This window comes from Capra hircus, chromosome 18 (genome assembly GCF_001704415.2).
Source record: "Capra hircus breed San Clemente chromosome 18, ASM170441v1, whole genome shotgun sequence".
In the NCBI taxonomy this organism is placed as follows: Eukaryota; Metazoa; Chordata; class Mammalia; order Artiodactyla; family Bovidae; genus Capra; species Capra hircus.
In genome coordinates, this window is record NC_030825.1 from 12,411,295 (window position 1) to 12,431,474 (window position 20,180).

At 47.3% G+C, this 20,180-nt stretch overlaps 1 protein-coding gene across 1 annotated transcript in view; it reads left to right on the plus strand.

The window, feature by feature from the left end:
• The window catches only part of CRISPLD2 (cysteine rich secretory protein LCCL domain containing 2), a 69,816-nt gene that overhangs the window by 37,412 nt on the left and 12,224 nt on the right, over nucleotides 1-20,180 (plus strand). Inside the window, exons 9-14 of the mRNA XM_005691843.3 lie at nucleotides 2,872-2,938; nucleotides 3,426-3,556; nucleotides 5,520-5,563; nucleotides 8,933-9,005; nucleotides 12,106-12,181; nucleotides 18,428-18,561. Of these exons, the coding sequence (XP_005691900.1) occupies nucleotides 2,872-2,938; nucleotides 3,426-3,556; nucleotides 5,520-5,563; nucleotides 8,933-9,005; nucleotides 12,106-12,181; nucleotides 18,428-18,561 (525 nt within the window). The remainder of the gene's footprint in view (nucleotides 1-2,871; nucleotides 2,939-3,425; nucleotides 3,557-5,519; nucleotides 5,564-8,932; nucleotides 9,006-12,105; nucleotides 12,182-18,427; nucleotides 18,562-20,180) is intronic.

The window sequence follows — 20,180 nt, forward strand, 5'->3', positions numbered from 1 at the left end:
GAACACATGTACACCCATGGCAGATTCATGTTGATGTATGGCAAAACCAATACAATATTGTAAAGTAATTAGCCTCCAATTAAAATAAATAAATTTATATTAAAAAAAATAAAGCACATGCTCAAGAGAGAAGTTGTATTGTATTACCTGAAAGAGAGGGTCCTATTTTACACCATGGGGACGTGGAGTCAAATTTGTCAGGAGAATGCTCCACTCGCCTTTGGCAGAAGTGTCCTGGGACAAAGAGCAGCTGGGATCAGATGTTCAAGGGGCTCACATGTTGTCCCACCAGCCTTGGTGATGGGCCAGCAAATACTGCGAAAGTAGAACCAGGCAGTTTGGTGGTGAGACGAGCAAGAGGTGGCAGCGAGGGTGGTGGAGTAACCATCTGCCCCCACCCTGAACGTCATCCCAGAGGGGTCTCCACCCTGCAGACTCCCGAGTCTGAGATGCCCGGAAGGCTCCCGAGCTGCCCCATGGCAGTGCCATGTCTTCCAAACCGCTGACTCATAATAAGAGCATCATTCCTGAATAGTCAGTGGGAAAAATGACAAGATTTGGAGAACTTTCGTTGTCAGACAGCATCAAAAGAGTTTCAGGATCGGAGGTAGACGGAGCCCTCCCCAAGCACGAAGAAGGCAGGGGTCTGTGCACCTGAAGCCTCTTAGACGCCTCCTGTCAAGAAATAGAGCTCAGCCCACGTGTAACCCCCTGAACTCCCACGGTGCCCTTCCTGGATGTTGTCCCATCACCTGGCACACCAGTTTTCTGTACATGGCACTTTTGCTGGGATGTTTTTCTGACTTTAAAGGATATCCTTGTTCATTGTAATTCAGGAAAACAACCACCAAAACAAGTATAAATAAAATAAGTGTCCTAGAATCTTGTTAGTGTCAGTAATAATTTGATGTCGTTCCTTCCAGCCTTTGTTCTGTGCTCTGATTAGGCCTATCCTATTGTACAATCTTGTATGTTACTGGTTTCACTTAAGATTTCCAAAGTCAATAACTATTCCTCAAAAACTTCATTTCTAGTGGCCGTATAATACGCTGACATTTGGCTGCACAGAAATATATTTGCCTATTCCTTTGACACCTGCTGACTTACTTCCAGTTTTCCCCAGTTATGAACAGTTGGAATAACATGAAGGTCTGACTTTCTGATTTTTTTCTTGGGAGAGTCAAGAATCAAGGGATATAAATTTTTAGGTTTCTTTAAATTGAAGCATAGTCAATTTACAATGTTGTGTTAGTTTCAGGTATATAGCAAAGTGATTGTTATACATATATATATATTCTTTTTCAGATTCTTTTCCATTATAGGTTACTATAAGATACTGCATATAGTCCCTATATACAATATACAGTAGTTCTTTGTTGGTTATCTATTTTATGTATAGTAGTGTGTATATATTGGAGAAGGAAATGGCAACCCAGTGTTCTTGCCTGGTGAATCCCAGGGATGGGGGAGCCTGGTGGGCTGCCGTCTATGGGGTCGCACAGAGTTGAACACGACTGAAGTGACTTAGCAGCAGCAGCAGTGTGTATATATTAATCCCAAACTCCTGATTTATCCCTTCCCCGATTTCCCCCTTTTGTATTCCTAACTTTTCTATGTCTGTGAGTCTGTTTCTGTTTTATAAATAAGTTCATTTGTATCTTTTTTTAGATTCCACACATAAGTGATAGCATATATTTGTCTTTCTCTGACTTCACTTAGAATGATAATCTCTAGATCCATCCATGTTGCTGCAAATGGAATTATTTTAGCTTTATGGCTGAGTAATATTCCATGGTATATATGTACCATCTTTTTATCCATCTATCTGTTGATGGACCCTTAGGTTACTTCCATGTGAATATTGTGACTATTGCTGGCATGACCATTGGGGTACCTGTATCTTTTCGAATTAGAATTTTTCATCTTTTCAGGATATATGCCCAGGAGTGGGATTGCTGGATCACTTGGTAGTTCTGGTTTCAGCTTTTAGGGAACCACCATCCTATTCTCCATAGTGGCTGCACCAAGTTGCATTCCCACCAAGAGTGTAGGAGGCTTCCCTTTTCTCCACAGCTCTGCAGCATTTGTTATTCGTAAACTTTTTAGTGATGGGTGGTACTTCATTGTGGTTTTAATGTACATTTTTTCTATTAGCAAAATTGAGGATCTTTTCATGTCCCTGTTGGCCATCTGGCTGTCTTCTCTGGAGAAATGTCTATTTAGATCTTCTGCTCATTTTGGGGGCTTTCTGATTGGATTATTTGTTCTTTTTTTATATTAAGCTGTATGAGTTTATATATTTTGGAAATTAATCACTCTCGGGTCACTTCATTTGCAAAAGTTTCCTCCCAGTTTGTAGGTAGTTTTTCTTCATTTTGTTTATGGTTTAAGGGACATGAATTGTTAAGGCTTTCTGGAAAGATTAATTGATATTTGTGAGCATGATCACCATCATTGAATTTTATTCTATTAAAACACCCTTGTAGTTTGACACCTAGAACTTTTAGTCTGCACATCTTTGATGATTGGTATCTGAGGACTTTTTTGGTGCCTTTGCAGCCACTTGTCTTTCTTCTGGACAAGCCATTTGTCCATTGTTCACAGAAACGTCCATCTATTTGACTTGAATCTGAAGCACATGAAAATGGTCTTTAAAGAGGCCAAGTTGAATCTATAGTTGTGTCCATGTGTCCATACACTTCAGCTTGGATAAATTGTGACTTGCTCCCAAATGGTGTATGCTAGATCACTGACACTTTTCTATATGTAATAATAGCTACTGAAGGGGAATAAAAACAATAAATTCATGGCGAGGTTTTATCAACGTATTTTATTCAACTTATGAATTTCATCTCCTTTCTTCCCCATCAGGTACCAGTGCCCAGCAGGCTGCCTGCACAGTGGAGCAAAGATCTTTGGGACTCTCTTTTATGAAAGTGTAAGTACGGCCAGAGCTTCTTTAAATGGCCGGTGTGGACGCCTGTCTCTGTGTTAAAAGCAGGTGGCTGATTTTCAGGTGAACAGATTTTCATTCTGCTCAGTAGTCAAACCCCCCTCTTTGTAGAGCTGATCCATGCTTATTTCTGGGGTCACAGATTTGTGAAGCCACTTTCGGGAATGGGGGCTGACCCCTGAGCCAACCAGTCTCTATGTTAGCCCCAGCGTTAATATGCTCCACTGGAGGGGGAGAAAGGGCTGTTTGTCACTGTTCTTAGTTTGTAAAGCAACGCAGATGAGTTCTTAAAGATAAGCAACCCCAGAAACAAAGACGTGTTATAGAGTGAGGTCAGAGTCAGCAGTGGGGTGAGCCTTGGCCCGGCTTTTTGGCTTTTTGTGGGTTGAGGACAAACATCTTGTGTGTTCCTGGAAATGATTGCTGACAAAGGTGAATTCAGATGTACTTACATTCCGGCCCCGCCCTGCAGGCGTCCAGCATCTGCCGGGCCGCCATTCACTACGGGATCCTGGACGACAGGGGAGGCCTGGTGGACGTCACTCGGAACGGGAAGGTTCCCTTTTTTGTCAAGTCAGAGAGAAACGGCGTGCAGTCTCTGAGGTAAATGTTCTGTGATCAGGGCTCATATAAACTTCTTTTCTGATTGTGAAAGTATTGTTGAAACCTTGGGAAGTTCTGGACCATATAAAGAAGTGGGAAATAATAAAGATGACAATGCTATAACTCAGAAACCACCCCTATAGGCCATGTAGCGTATTTTATCCCACTGGGTTTCTGTGTGTGTGTTTAATGTGTTGAGCTTTTTGTATGTTTGCTTGTTTTGTAGCTTTTAGGAAAGTTTATTCCATATTTGAAAGTTAATACTGACTGCTCTTAATTATGAAATGTACATATAGCCATTAAGATATAGAAAAACAAATAAGGAAATATTGACCCCTTCTTTCCCACTTGCTCGAGATAATCTCGGTACACAACCTTCAAAAGCACACAGTCTTGCAGTCTGACGTGAGTTCTGAATCCTGCTTTTTTTCCCTTCCTTGTCACTGAGACCTTTTCAGACACCTCAGTAATGACTGATAGTATCTTTGAGTTTGCAGGCTAATTCTTCACTGGCATTCCCCACATACCCCCCTACCCCCGAGAATGAAGCTTTACATCTAAAAAATATACCTACTTGTGTTTGCAAGATGCTCATCACATAAGGTATGTGGATAGATCACAAGGCAGACCATCCTTGCCGTCCTGACTTTTGGGGGATGGAGGGGGCATGAAGACCAGCAGGAGGCTATGTCTTGATCTGTCCATGGCATCTGAGGCATAAGGTGACCAGGAGATGGTGGAACCCACTGCAGGCTCTGGGGTCAAATGGACCTGGCCCTGCCTCCTCCCCTTCTGTGACCTGGGCTGGCTTCCTCATCCCTTCTGGCTGGCAGTGCCCTGATATTTAAATGGGGGCCATGGTAGGACCTGAGGCTGACACCCAGCTAACCCACCACAGGGCAGCGTGTCAGGGACCCCTGTCAGCGCCCCCCCCCCAGGGTCTGTGGCAGGAAGGCGCTCAGCAGACGCTTCTGTGGTTGTTACAAGGTGGTATGTCCATGTCTGTTCTAAACAGTGAGGCCACTCAAAACGTTTCAGAAACGGTGTGAGTCATTCTGCTTGGAAAGGCCTGGTTCTTCATCTTCAGGCAGTGTTGCAATATTCCTTGTTCTGTCTTAGCTGGGGATTTGGGGGTTATATAAACAAAACAAAACAAAAAAGAGCAAGGAAGTTTAAACGAAAACCAAGAAAATATTCAGAGATCGATTGGGTGACCTCAACACCAGCCTTGGTGAAGCTCATCCTCAGCCCTGGTGGAGCTGTGGGCTTGGGTGAGGGTTCAGGTCTGTGTTGTCCAGGATGCCTGTCCTGAAGCTACTTCTGGTCTCTTCCAGTGGCCAGCTTTGCATCTAGAGTGAGGCTCTTCACGTCTTAGAATTCAGGGAGTCTGTGAACACAAGACAGATGAAAGCTTTAGTTTCACTGACCTCTAACTGAAATGTAGTATTGTCTTCCTTTATGGATATTTAGCCCCACATCTAGCTAGCACTGCTAGAAGTCCGCTTGCTGGAGACATCTTGAAACATTCCCTGCCATCATGGTCCCTCAGTGACAGAAGTTAGAAAACCTGCCTCTTGATTCTGGTTTTAATGCATTAATAAAGATGCACAGCCATTAGGCTAACACAAATTTGTTTTCATACTTTGATAATGATATTAATAATACATGACTTCCTTTTAATCTTTTAAATGTATCATATGCATTTAAAAAGCATTGTTCTGAGGAGGCATCCAAAGGCTTTACCAGGCCTCTAGAGGGATCCTTGGCACGAAGAAGATTAATGAGCTCTGTTCTAGAATGTTCTCAGTCTAGACCTTGCTCTGGAATGTCCTACGGGCTTTCAGGGTGATGGGAAACAAGTAGGAAGACATGAAATTGAGGCTGAAATAAACTAACTACAGTAACAAGGGTGCATGTTTAGAAGCAGTTCTGTTTTGCATTCATCTAATGTTTCCTTTTACAGCAAATACAAGGCTTCCAGCTCATTCACGGTGTCCACAGTAAAAGGTAAGCTGGACAGTCCTCTGTTATATGACCACAATCCACAGGTTACCCTGAAATTTTGTTCCCCTTAGTTACCGATTTAATGGTTATCATAACTGTTGATACTGCTTTTCTCAGCATTGCCACAATATTGAAGAGGTTCCTGAGAAGGATTCTTTAGCTAGTTTCTAAACATATCTGAACTTGGCATTGGCCCTAGATGGCTAAGGCTGAAACACAGGCCCGAGTTCCCAGCTGACTATCACAGAAAGACTATTGCCTGGGTCTAGAAGGCAATGGCACCCCACTCCAGTACTCTTGCCTGGAGAATCCCAGGGATGGGGGAGCCTGGTGGGCTGCCATCTATCGGGTCGCACAGAGTCGGGCACAACTGAAGTGACTTAGCAGCAGCAGCAGCAGAGTAGCTAACAGGCTTCATAGGCAGTTTGATTTCTACTGAGTGGTAGGGGCTACCTGGAACATTGTGTTGAGAAGGATTCTGAGGTCCAGTTCTGTGCTCAGCAGAGAATGGAGCTGGAGAGGTTAGTCATGTCTGCCACAGAGGAGAGAGTGAAACCTGGGGAAGGACGTGGCCTATATTTGCTGTGTCTCGTCCAGCTTTGTACATGACCTGTGGCTTGTTCCTTGGCAGGGCGGCATGTGACCATGGGAGAGCAGGCTGTAGTCAGAATTGGGGTTGGGTTTGTAGTTGCCCAGACCGGGCACTTTCCTGGAGGGGCTCAAGCAGGCAGGGGTGCATGGGCACACCACCAACATTCCCCTCCCCGCTGGGAAACTGCCCGCCTGCCCTTTATTCCTTTGGGAAAGCCATGCTTGTCATTTGGCCTGGATACCAGACAGGTTGTTGTTCAGTCGTTCAGTCGTGTCCGACTCTTTGTGATCCCATGGACTGCAGCACGCTAGGCCTTCTTGGAGGCCTGGAGTTTACTCAAACTCATATCCACTGAGTTGGTGATGCCATCCAGCCATTTCATGCTCTCTCGTCCCCTTCTCTCCTGGGTACCTGACTACCTGGTTAGATATCTTTATAAAAATATGTAGCAGCATTTTACCATATTACAAAATTAATACCTATTTATTCCAGATAATTTAAAAATATGGAGAATCAGTAGGGAAAAAAGAAAAAAGAAAACCTAAATTCCACCACTCAGAGATAACTACTCTGAACATTTTGGTGGATTTCTGTAGAATTTATTTTCCCTCTGCATTGAGTATATACATTGATAATATGTACATTGATATGTTTTTAAAAATTGAAATTGGTAGCCTGATTTATTTTTTGAATAATAATATACCAAGAATATACTGCTATACCTTTAAGTGGACTTCTGAACCTAATTTTAATGGTCTCCCCAGCATCCCATTGTATAACAGACCCTTGTTGGACCCCTGCCTGTCTAGATGATAGGCTCTGCTAGAGGTAGGCAGACTACAACCTTCAAGGCCAAACCCCACCCGCCATCTGTTTTGTAAATGAAATTTTACTGGCATGGAGCCATGCCTATTCATTTCTGTGTTGCCTAAGAATGGTTTTCAACAGTATGTGAACTGTGAACTTCCAGATGTTCAAGCTGGTTTTAGAAAAGGCAGAGGAACCAGAGATCAAATTGCCAACATCTGTTGGATTATCGAAAAAGCAAGAGAGTTCCAGAAAAACATCTATTTCTGCTTTATTGACTATGCCAAAGCCTTTGACTGTGTGGATCACCACAAACTGTGGAAAATTCAGAAAGAGATGGAAATCCCAGACCACTTGACCTGCCTCTTGAGAAATCTGTATGCAGGTCAGGAAGCAACAATTAGAACTGGACATGGAACAACAGACTGGTTCCAAATAGGAAAAGGAGTACGTCAAGGCTGTATATTGCCACCCTGCTTATTTAACTTATATGCAGAGTTCATCATGAGAAATGCGAGGCTGGTTAAAGCACAAGCTGGAATCAAGATTGCCGGGAGAAATATCAATAACCTCAGATATGCAGATGACACCACCCTGCATTTAGTGAAGAAGAACTAAAGAGCCTCTTGAAAGTGAAAGAGGAGAGTGAAAAAGTTGGCTTAAAGCTCAACATTTAGAAAACGAAGATCATTACTTCATGGCAAATAGATGGGGAAACAGTGGCAGACTTTATTTTGGGGGGCTCCAAAATCACTGCAGATGGTGACTGCAGCCATGAAATTAAAAGACGCTTTACTCCTTGGAGGAAAAGTTATGACCAACCTAGACAGCATATTAAAAAGCAGAGACATTACGTTGCCAACAAAGGTCCATCTAGTCAAAGCTATGGTTTTTCCAGTAGTCATGTATGGATGTGAGAGTTGGACTATAAAGAAAGCTAAGCACCAAAGAACTGATGCTTTTGAACTGTGGTGTTGGAGAAGACTCTGAGAGTCCCTTGGACTGCAAGGAGATCCAACCAGTCCATCCTAAAGGAAATCAGTCCTGAATATTCATTGGAAGGACTGATGTTGAAGCTGAAACTCCAATACTTTGGCCACCTGTTGTGAAGAACCAACTCATTGGAAAAGACCCTGATGCTGGGAAAGACTGAAGGCGGGAGGAGAAGGGGGCGACAGAGGATGACATCACTGACTCAATGGGCATGAGTTTGAGTAAACTCTGGGAGTTGGTGGTGGATAGGGAGGCCTGGCATGCTGTAGTCCATGGAGTCGCAAAGAGTCGGCACAATTGAGCAACTGAACTGAACTAAACTGAAGGCTGGTTTCTGCTACAACAGCAGAGCAGAGTGGTTATAACACAGATCATAGGGCCCAGGGAGCTGGAAATATTTACTCTGACTCTTCAAGAAAGAGTTTGCTGAGGCCTGGACTAAACAAGGACAAGACGTTAGAGACCACAGGTATTCAGTATTAGAAGTGCTTCCTTAGACACAGCATTTGACCTTGAAGGAGTCACCTACCCCTCAGGAAGGGTTTGAGCAATGAACTGAGGCTGGAAATCAAAAAACCAGACCTTCAGCGTGTCCTGTGCAGCCTCAGGGGGTCTCTTAGCTCTTGTGGACCTCAGTTTCCCCATATACATAATTAGAACAATACCTTCCATGAGGATCCAGCATGATAAGGTAGAGGGAAAGGCTTCAAAGCAGAAAAGCACAATGCTGGCCCCACAGAGAAACTGGTAAGGGTGACGACCTTTGACCTGGAGACACACTCCGGCTGTGGGTTTTGTCTCATCCCTTGAGTGGCCCTGGGGGAGGAGTCAGGAGCACTGGGGCCTGGTGCCTGCTGGGTGCTCACCCTGGCTCTCATCCGAGTTCAGAGGCCCAAGTAGCCCCCAGGACCAGCGGCCCCTTTCACAGTCTGGAAGCCTGAGGCTCAGGCCCGCCCATGACCTGTCGTTCCCATTCACAGTGCAAGACCTGGACTGCTACACCACTGTGGCCCAGCTCTGCCCGTATGAGAAGCCGGGGACACACTGCCCAAGGTAAGGCTCCCTGGGATCTGGATTTGCAAACATGGGGTCTGATAGAAAAAGGGCCAGGCTGGGTTGCCGGGTGGGTGGGGTGGTCACCGCATGCAGCCATGCACGGCTGAGTTCTAGATGTGGCCCTGGCATGTGTCCACCTAGGAAGTCATTTGCTTTGTGATCTGAGTCAAAGTCCCACCTGACTTCTCCCTGAGACCACTCATTCTCAGCCCTGGCTGAACATTGGACTTGCCACAGAGGCATTAAAAGGGCAAATCCCAATCTCCAAGGATGGCCCAGGAGGGCATCGCATCTTTAGAAGCTTCTCTGTGAGTCCCTTGTGCAGCCGAGTGCCTGCGGACTGCCATGAGGAACCTAACTGAGAAGATGATTTTGCCCCGCTCACTGTTGCATCCACTAGCAGGAGAGAGTGTGTGCTTAGCTGCTCAGCCGTATCTGACTCTGGGACCCCATAGACTGTAGCCCTCCAGGCTCTCCTGTCCATGGGATTCTCCAGGCAAGAATACTGGAGTGGCTTGCCGTGTCCTCCTCCAGGGGATTCTTCCCAACCCAGGGATCAAACCCAGGTCTCCCACTTTACAGGCGGATTCTTTACCGTCTGAGCCACCAGGGAAGCAGAAGAGAGTATTTGACTTCATTTGCCGCCAAGCTCTTCCCAGGCCCCAAGACAGAGCTCAGTGCCTGTCATTCTTGACCCCTTAGATCAGCTGAGAACTCTGGAAGCTGGTTGACACTGGTCCCCTTGAAATCTGCTCTTTGATTCTTATATTTGATCTGTGATGTTTTCTGTGGGTCACTTTAGAATGAGCTTGTTAAAATCCAGCTTTTTGGAGGTAAAACTTACACAGTGAAATCCACCAGTAATAAGTATACAGTTGGGTGTGTTTTGAACAGTGTACACCACAGTCCCGATAGAGGACATTTTCATCACCCCAGCAGGTTCCCCTGTAGTCCGTTCCCCTCCCTCCGCTCTCTCCTGTATCTCTGCCAGCCCCTGATCTGCTTCCTGTCCCTATAGTCGTGCCTTTTCTGGAACCTCATGTACATGGAGCCATCACAGCAGAGACTTGGGTGTCTGGCTTCTTTCACTCCGCACGATGCTTTGCAATTCATCTGTGTCCTAGAGCCAACGGGTGATTTGTTTCTTCTTTTACGTTGCCGAGTGGTGGTCCACTCTGTGGATGTACCGCAGTTTGTCTAAGGAGTGAGTTTTATACTCATCTGCCTAAACCTTACTTGGCTGGTTTTGGAAGATGGTGCGTCATAACTAAAGAAGAGGTGCCTCTGAAGTACCTATTAGATCCCCTCAGAAGATGGGGGATGTAGCACCCCCTGAGCCCTTCTCCTGGGCCTGGAGGCCTGTGGGTTCTCCAAGGGAAATACTGACCTTAAAACCAACAGGTAAGGACTTCCCCGGTGGTCCAGTGGTTAGGACTCTTGCTTCCACGGCAAGGAGCACGGGTTTGATCCCTTGTTGGAGAACCAAGATCTTGCATGCTGGGTGCAGCGGCCCCCCCAAAACCTAACAGGCAGAGAACCCCCAAGGGTGAGCAGGAGGAACCCCAGGAGGGTGCTGATGAGGGAGAGGGGCCTGGACTGGGCCCCAGACTCCTCCCCTTGGCTACTCATGTTCCCCTTGGGGCTTTCTCACTGCCCACTGCCACCTCCACCACCACGCTGACCCGCCTTGAATGTTCAAGGGAAAACATCCCTTTAATATTTTCCCACATGTTAAAGAGAAGCAGAAGGAAGTAATTTCAGAAAGCACAAACAAAAAGAAAAACTTGACATACAAGTATCCAAAATGTTTCTGACCTCTCATTCTAGAAGCAGGAAAGAACATTCTTACCCAGATTCCCTTTTTTTTTTTTTTTCCTGTTTAAATCTCAGACACATCCTCGTTCTCTCTGCCCACTCTGCCCCTTCACCCCAAAGGACCCTTTCCACTTCCTGGTCGCTCTGCCTGGCTCTCTTCCCCTTCAGCATCCTGCCTGTCTCTGGGCCAGAGGGCTTCCGGCCGCCTTTTTGGTTTCTTGGTCCCTGGGCTCCAGCCCATGTGTGCCTGTTCCAGATGAAGACAAAAGACCTTTTCTTAAGTCAAGCTTGTGCTCTTTCTTGGTTTGAGAGGCTCCAGTTTGAGGCAGTCTCCTCATCCCCTGTGGCAGGGATGTGGTGACTGACACAGCAGTGAGCAAACCCTTCCTGCCCCAGGTTATCAGTGTTCCCTCCCTGGAATATTCTGTGACTCACAGAGGTGAGCACCCCCACCCTTTCCTCCTCCAAAACAGGGAAGTGGCCTGAAAAAAATATCTATTGATTACAATCTCTATACAGTACCCGCAGTGTGAAGCGGCCAACACCCAAGAATGGGAGATACAACCCCCTACAATTGCATACTCACCTCTGTTAGATTTTTGTTTCATTTCACCTCGTTGTTTGTGCATGTCTTTTAATATGAAGAGCTATTTTTTTTAAATTTTATTGCAGTATAGTTGACTTACAATGTCGTGTTAGTTTCAGGTACACAACAAAGTGAATCAGTTATGCAAGCATCTGTTGCTGTTGTTCAGTTGCAAGGTAGTGTTAGACTCTGTGATTCCATGGGCTGCAGCATGCCAAGCTTCCCTGTCCTTCACCGTCTTCTAGAGTTTGCTCAGACTCATGTCCATTGAGTCGGTGATGCCATCCAGCCACCTCATCCTGTCACCCCCTTCTCCTCCTGCCCTCGATCTTTCCATCTATATCTACTCTTTGAGATTCTTTTTCCTTATAGTCATTACAGAGTACTGAGTATAGTTCCTCATGCTATACAGCAGTATAGAGCGGGATATTACAGTAGGCCTATTTTATATATAGTAGTGTGTATATGTCAATAAAATTCTACATTTACTTTTAGGAAAAGGAAAAATATCTTTTATCACTGCTAGGGTGAGAGAGGTATATATGTATTTTTTCTTAAAGGGTAGACTGTGGTAATAATTGTCTTTCCTTTAAGTACTAAATCTTGATGAGCAAATAAAGAGGGCCAGCTGCTTTTCTCAAGAAGTTTTGTTTTCTGCTGATGATAACCATTCCCTAAACGCTTCTTGTTTTCCAGAGTTCACTGTCCAGCTCACTGCAGAGATGAGCCGTCCTATTGGGCTCCCGTGTTTGGAAGCAACATCTATGCAGACGTGAGTATTCTGGCCTTATCAGAGACTGCCTCACAGAAACCACGTTCCAGGGTCTGGACATCAGAAATTTAAAATCTCATTCCTGTGCCTCTAGATAAATTTATACCATCCATTTCTGCTACCAGTGCTCTAGTTTCTGCATTTTCAGAAGTATTTGTGCTTCCACCAATGTGTGCTAATGAACACAGACATGGGTGTGCCTCCTCTTACCCAGACATCTCAGAGTCTGGTAAACTGAGTCCTGCTCCCTCACTGACAAGCTCTGCTCATGTGGAGGCTGCCAGGCCTCACATACTGCACCGCCCCGGATGCTTAATGGCCTTTCTGGCTCTCCTGACGCTTGTGTAGCTGTTGGTCTTCTCTGCACATTGCATTTCTTTTTGGCTGTGTACATGCCCTGAACTAAAAGCACACAGAAGAAAATGCAAACTACCACCAATTTACTACTGGTAATAACCACTCTTATTATATTCCATTTTTCCATCCTAACTTTAGCAAGGAACCTTTAGCTTGGTTGTTTTTTAAGTTTTATTGAAATATAATTGATTTACAGAGTTGTATTAATTTCTCCTGTGCAGAAAAGTTAGTCAGTTATACATACATATTCTTTCTCATGCTCTTTCCTATCCTGGTTTGTCACAGGATGATGAATATGGTTCTCTGTGCTCCAGAGTAGACCCTTGTTGTTTATCCATCTTACAGATAAGAGTTTGCAGATGTGGCTCCTACAGAAAAAGGTCTCTTTCTCCTGTGCTCCAGGGTTTAGGGACATGGTGACCCAGGAGATGTGAAAATGGTCACAGCTCTGCCCAGCAGGCTCTGTGATCTTCTTGACCAAGTCATTCACCTCTCGGTAGAATGAGCCAGGGCTGGGGTTTCCTAGTTCAGGGAATCCTCTAGATCTGAAATTCCGTGAGTAGGTCAGCTTCGCTCCGCCCCAGCTGATGTTCTCGCGCCGCTTTCCTCAGCTCCATGTCTGTAGCTCCCCTGCGTCCACTGTCGCCGCCCCCGCCTTTGCCTCCATCTGCCTTCATTTATTCTAGGCCCCTGTAACGTCAGCTCACCGAGTTCTGTAAAGTCAGAGCAAACTTCATGACTGACCTTCCCCCACCCCTCATCTTTTTTTCCTCTCCTCTTTAAATGAGCCTTTTTTTTTTCTCCTTAAAAGGTGCTTAGCCAAAATGGAGCTCTAAAAGTTTAATGAAGGAATAAAACAACGTGAATCAATTGTTATACCAAATATTTAAGCCAAAACCTGCTACTGAAAGGCAAAGTCTTTGATTTTCAAGTGCTTTAAATATAAAAGGATGAGCAAGATGATTCTAGTAAAGTACAAAAAGACAAATAGATAAAGCAGGAGTGGCAATATTGCTATCTGATAAAGTGGAATTTAAACATACTGAATGGGACAAGACAGTCCGTTACGCAGTGGCACAAAAGGTACGATTTATGTGTATGTGACAATCAAGTCCATATCCTCCAAACAGCGTAGCAGCTAAACACATAAAGCAAAAAAAAAAAAAAAAAAAAATTTAGAAATGCGAGGAGAACCTGATGAAATTTTAATAATAATACGAGGCTACATTTTACTTTGTTATAGGTTCTTAAAAACACCATCACTAGGTATTGTTACTCCCATCTTACAGAGACGGACAGGGAGGCTCAGAATAACCTGCCCCAGATCACGCTACTGGCAGTGGCGAAGGCAAGATGCAGACGAGAGCGTGTCTTGTCTTTGGGTCTGTTCCGCCTGCATGAATGTTGCTGCACTTATGAATACACAGGTGTGAACAGGCCTGTGTGAAAACCTGTATTCAGTCTCTAACTAAGTTATTCACTAGGATTTTGAGCTTTTGACATCACTGTGCCGGTGCCGATGACAGGGCTTGGCATATAATAATTGTTCAATTAATGTTTGTTAAAAGAATAAGTAGATAAAAATACTGCAGTAGGCAATGCCTAAACATCTCTTGAGAAAATTTTGAAAAAAAAAGGAAGGAAGGAAGGGAGAAAGAAGGAGAAAACTACCTCCGTTTCAGAGGCTCTTTTCTGGCCTCGGTTTCTAGGTCACTCTGTATTCTGGGAAATGATGATGCCCCTGGAAAATGTCTGTTTAGCTAAGAGATTTATTTTGGGAGAGTTGTCTCCAGGCCTTCGAAGGGCCCAATAGTGCCTCCCTCGGCAAGCGTTACTTGGCAGACCCCGCACTTTGTGGTGAGCTCCAGGCAGGAGGAGCACCAGGGTGCAGCCTGTGAACCATATCTGGGTCAGAAAATGCGAGAAACTCGAGCCCCAGCTGTGACACTGAACAGGCCTGGGATGGTGGACAAGCCTTGCCCTGCTCTGAACCTCAGTTTTCTTATCTGTCCCATCTCCCTCTGCGGCTCCTTGAGTTCTCACACTCCTGCGTGCACCAGAATCTCCGGAGAGCTTGTTCAGACAGAGTTCCGGGTCCCACCCCCCCCCCCACCCCGCATTTCAGACTCAGGGTTTTGGGGCAGAGCCAGGGAATCTGCATTTCTAGCAAGTTCCCTGGTGGTGCTGATGCTGCTGGTCTGAGACGGCACTTCAAGGACCCCTCGGTTGGAGATGACTGTCGTGTGGGAATTTCCGATAGTGGTGGTGGTGGGAGCAATGATTGTGGTGGTGTCTATCTTGTCACCTGACATCTGTTGAGCACTTGCCGTGTGCAGGCCTGCATTCAGCCTTTGTTCTTTACACAGTCGCCTTGCTAGCCCTCCTCGGGCTCTTACTGACCCCTGTGGAATAGTGTGCGGCTTGCCGGCTCTGAGCGGCAGTCCCGGCTCTGCTGTTTGCCAGCCCAATGATTTGGGGCAAGTCTTTAAACCCCTGTTAAGAGGGAATAATAGTGGTGGTGATGATGGTGACCATGATGATGATGACGATGATGATGATACTGTGTAGGTTACTGGGAGTGACTACATCAATCACTTGAAACGCTCAGAACTTGTCCTGTAGTGATAAATGCTCAGAAAAATTACCTATGATGATCCCTGCTTTATGTTGAGAAGATAGAGCCTCTGAGGGTTAAAACAGATGATCCAAGGCCACACAGCCAACCAGTGGTGGGGGCAGGGCTGCTGAAACCGGATCTCTGTTGATAGTGCTTGTGAATAAGTATCCAGATACCGGTGATGCCGATATGTTGGTGTTGGAGAAGACTCTTGAGAGTCCCTTGGACAGCAAGGAGATCAAACCACTCAATCCTAAAGGAAATCAACCCTGAATATTCATTGGAAGGACTGATGCTGAAGCTGAAGCTCCAATATTTTGGCCATCTGATGTGAAGAGTTGACTCATTGGAAAAGACCCTGATGCTTGGAAAGGTTGAGGGCAGGAGGAGAAGGGGATGATAGAGAATGAGATGGTTGGATGCATCGCTGGCTCAAAGGACATGAGTTTGAACAAACTATGGGAGATGATGGACAGGGAAGCCTGGCATGCTGCAGTCCGTGGGGTCGCAGAGTGGGACACACCTGAGTGACTGAACAACAACGAAGTTGGTGTCGCCTCGGGTCTTGAGAGAAAGCAGATACCTTGTACCTTTGGGGAAGCAGAGGTGAGAAGAGACGTGTGGGAGGAGGAAGCGGGAGGAGAGTGTTTGTCTGCCATCAGCAGTGGAAGGCGTGTGCAGTGATCACCAGCCCATGCAGTGAGGAGGATGATGTGCCGGGTGTGAGGGTCCCATGCCTGCTGTTATCGTGGGAACCTCTGTACCGCTGGTGCCCAGACACCCTCGGGGGCCAGGGCAGAGGACCGTCCCAGAGGCCCCAACACTGGAGCTACCCAGCCTTTTGGCAGCTGTGGTCAGAGGATATGCCTCCTGGGCAGGCCCTGGGTCTGGTCACCCACAGAGCATGAGCGATACAGAGAGGGAGACGGAAGAACCCCCAGTCCTGCCCACTGGGCGGACAGTGAGCCCCAGCTCAGCCCTGCAAACAGCGAATGTAGGAGGATTCCACAACAATCGTTTCCTTCGCCCAGTCTCCCTGCCTCTCTCTGAGATGGGGCAGACTTATTGCTTGTTAATTTTCTAGGGACACAAACCCTTCTGAGAACTGGAAAGTTGTGGATCCTTCCGCTGAGGAGGTGGGGGTGGAGAAGGCTTCATAGTATTGATAAAGTTGACCAACCATCCCAGTTTGCCTGGGATGCTGGGTTTCCCAGGCTCAGTGCTAAAACCTTGAAAGTTCTTGCCAACCCTCTAGGCCCACAGAGTTCTGCCTGTAGCCTTAGGGCCTTGCAGATGCCCTGGAGCCTGCCTCAGGCTAAGGAATCCGGCCCTTATCTGTTTAATGTATGAACTGAAGACAAGATATGTTCACGCAGGATTAGAAAAACTGGCCTTCAGCGCCTCAGGTCAGTCAGTGGTAGGAAGCAAGAAATCTGGTTCTCCCATCTTTAGTGTGAGGGTGCCAGTCAGCTCTGAGACTCTCCAGCTTCTAACAGCAATATTAACTTCCCAGGGAGCGGGCAGGGCAGGGCAGGGCCTTCTACTGTGAGTGTTTTTTTCTCCTTCTGCAAAACCAGCAGCTTGTCTGGAATGGCCTGGATTTGGAAGGGATGTGGCAGGAGCTGGCAGTCTGCAGGGCTGTTGGGTCTTTCTCTCTGCCTCTGACCCTCCAGTCTACCTCTTGCAAGGACCCTTGGAATTGCACTGGACCCACTGGGGTAATTCAGGACCCTCTCGCCTCAAGGTCCCTAGCTTCGTCACATCTTCAGAATCTTTGTGCTGTGTCGAGTCACGTGCCCACATGTTCGGGGATGGGGTGGGAATCTTCAGCGTTTCCGTTATTCTGCTGACCACAGAGGCCCAGACTTGACCCTTAGCCCAATCTCGTTTGGAATCACTACTAAACCATGAAGTGTCTTCAGGGCTTTGGCAATGTTGTCCAGTCTCACTGAGCCTGTGTTTCTGGACTACAAAATGGGAATAAGATAGTCACCCATCTCACTGGAAGGTGAAATGAGATGACAAGCAAAAAGCAGCCCAGGGCTGGTATTCAATAAGCTCAGTCGACATGAGCTCTGCTCACCGTGACGGAGCCTGTTGATGCCACAGATGGGTTGGCTGCACCTGACCAACACTCAGCCTCAGGCTTCACCCCAGAGCAGCTGAATCTGTGGGGTCGGAGGGGGGAGGGGGGATAGGAAGGGCATCACCAGGTAAAGACGCCGCAGCTGCAGTGAGGGTGGAGGCTCGCTGCCAAGGCCAGTGTCAGAGTCCAGCACAGGCCAGACGAGGGACCGCAGAAGGGTGTTACCTGGAGTCAGCCTCAGCATCACCTGGCCCTCACCTGAGGGGATGCTTCTGAGTCTGTAGGTGTATCAGGGTGAAGTCCAGGAGCCTACATCTTTCAGAAGCACTGGCCTCCCCAGCCCTGAATGAGTCTCCCCAGCTTTGAGAAACGTTGATTAATTACTCTCAGACAACCCAGTCTGAAGAACGTATTTCTACTGGATAAGTCAAGACCCTAATAGAAGTTGAACCCGACGATTGTCTTACCCAGGGATTGGATGACTTGATGACTTTAGAAAACAGCATCTCCTGCCCTTGCTTGAAACACAGGGGCTCATGTGGCACCTGGAGTGAACCCAGATGCCCCCACGGCCCTCACGGCCCAGAGTGACTGGCCCCTGCTCACCTCCTCCCGCCTCTCCTGCCGCTTTCTGTCTGACTCACTGTGTTTCAGCCACCCGGGCCCCTTTTTCTATTCTTTGGATATGACAAGTTCAAGTTCACTGCGCTCCAGGGCCTTTGTACGGGCTGCTCCCTCTTCCTGGGACACTCCTCCCAGACTTCCCATGTCCGTGGGAGTCTTCCCGTATTAACTGTTCTAAAAGAGCCTCTCAATCTTATCTCATGATCAGGTTTTGTTTTCTTTATGGGTGAGTTCCTCATTTGTGTATTTGTTTATCTGTCTCTCTTGACTCCGTGAAGGCAGAACCTTTATTTTGTTCCGCCCGAATCCTCTTGCATCTAGTACAGTGCCCGGCACATAGTAGGTGTTCAGAAAATGTTTGTCAACAAATTAACAAATGAATGAGGGATGAGGCCAGATCTCCCTGGAGAGACCACTGAGGAATCGAGGTAGTGATGGTTACTTCCTAGGGCTTGGTGGGGTCAACATCCTACCAACCAGCAAGCCAAGTCACGGTTGACCCCATCAGGGCGTGACTGAAGTCCTGACCTTGACACTAATCACAGCCCTTCTGCACTTTCAGACTTCCAGCATCTGTAAGACCGCTGTGCATGCAGGGGTCATCCGGAACGAGAGTGGGGGCTATGTGGACGTGATGCCTGTGGATAAAAAGAAGGCCTACGTGGGCTCGCTCAGGAATGGAGTCCAGTCTGAAAGGTAGGGCTGCTTTCTTGGCCACTCAACACCCGAGGCCTGTGGGGGCCATTGGAGAAGGGCCATGGCCAGTGCCCTTTAAGGTAAAGCTTGGGCAGACTTGGCACGTGTTCTCAGTAGATCACCCAGGACAAGCCTGTCCTTCTCTTCTCTCTTCCTTTCTTTTTTCAAAATAAGAGCTTGTTTCTCTGCCCAGCACATATTCTTGTAGACAATTTAGAGGTGTCAGAAAAGCCCCAAGGAAAACTATCACCCATTACCTCTCACATGGGGGAGTTGGAGATCTTTGGTGTGCTACCCTATGGTCCTTTTTCGGTATATGTGTGCATGGCCCCCGCCCCTCCCCCCAAAAGACAAAGGGATCAAGTTATAGTCACACAGCGGTTCTCTAGCTGCGTCAGGATATAGCTGCATATACCCAGCTAAGAGCCGAGTCTGAAGTGCAGCAGACCTAGGTTCAGCTGCTTCCCAACTTTGTGGCCTAGAGCCGGTCGCCTGGTTTCTCGAGCCTCTGCTTTCTGGCCTGGAACATGGGGAGAGCTACAGTCCCCACCTCTGGGGCGTGTTGGGAGGCTGACAGAGGCGTTGCCCAGCCCTTCTGGCCAGGACACCAGCCACATTGGACTGGGGCCCCGTTGATGACTGCGTTTTACGTTAATCACTCTTTGAAGTCCCCTTCTCCAAGCACAGTCACATTCCGAGGGCACCAGGGGTTAGGAGGCCCACATGTGAGCTTGGGGGTGGGGGTGCACAAGCCAGCCAACCACACCATGGGAAATGATGAGGATTCTATACTTGGGGAGCGCTTTAGAAAAGGAATATAAAGTCGAGGGTACAGACTGTGCCAGGCCCCCTGAAGCCCGGGCTCTCGTGACTCCTGGCACTCTGCCACTGTCTGCACCCTCCCAGCCTCCTGGGGCGCTGCAAGGGCGGACCCTGCAGAGTCAGGGGACAGGGATCCTGGCGGGGTTAGGGGCGCACAGGGTGTGCTTGGTCATAGCCATCAGCCCCGAACACGCGGAGTTAATGGCTTCTGCGTTTTCTCCTTCAAAGCCTGCAACCTCTGTGTGGAAAAAGCTTAATGAAGGGAAATTCCATTGATTTAATGGGAGGGAAATGAAGCAGCTGATTAGGTGGAATTTCCTGGTGGGGCTGGAAAGAAATCCCAAGACACCCATCTCATGAGTTCACTGTGTCCCTTTGAGGGAGAAAACGCCTTGGTGAGAAGCTGATAGGCTGGCCTTCATATCCTTGAGAGGACCCCAGCAGCTCCACCTCCGCCCTAGGCTGGGACACAGGGGGGTCTCTAGGGAGGACTGGGGACCGACAAAGGGTCCCCCAAAGTGCCTTCTTCCCCACTGTTAACTGCCTCCGTCCATCTGTAGTTCTCTCTGCCCAAAGGACCCGCCTGAAATACTGTCATTATAACTGCCCCTTGACATTCACGGCCTTGGTTCCAGGATCCCCCAAGGATACCCCAGTCCAAGGATGCTCAAGTCTTTATTATTGTTGTGGTTGTTTAGTCGTTCAGGCATGGCTGACTCTTGTGACCTCATCTACTGTAACGCACCAGGCTCCCCTGTTCATGGGATCTCCCAGGCAAGAATGCTGGAGTGGCTTGC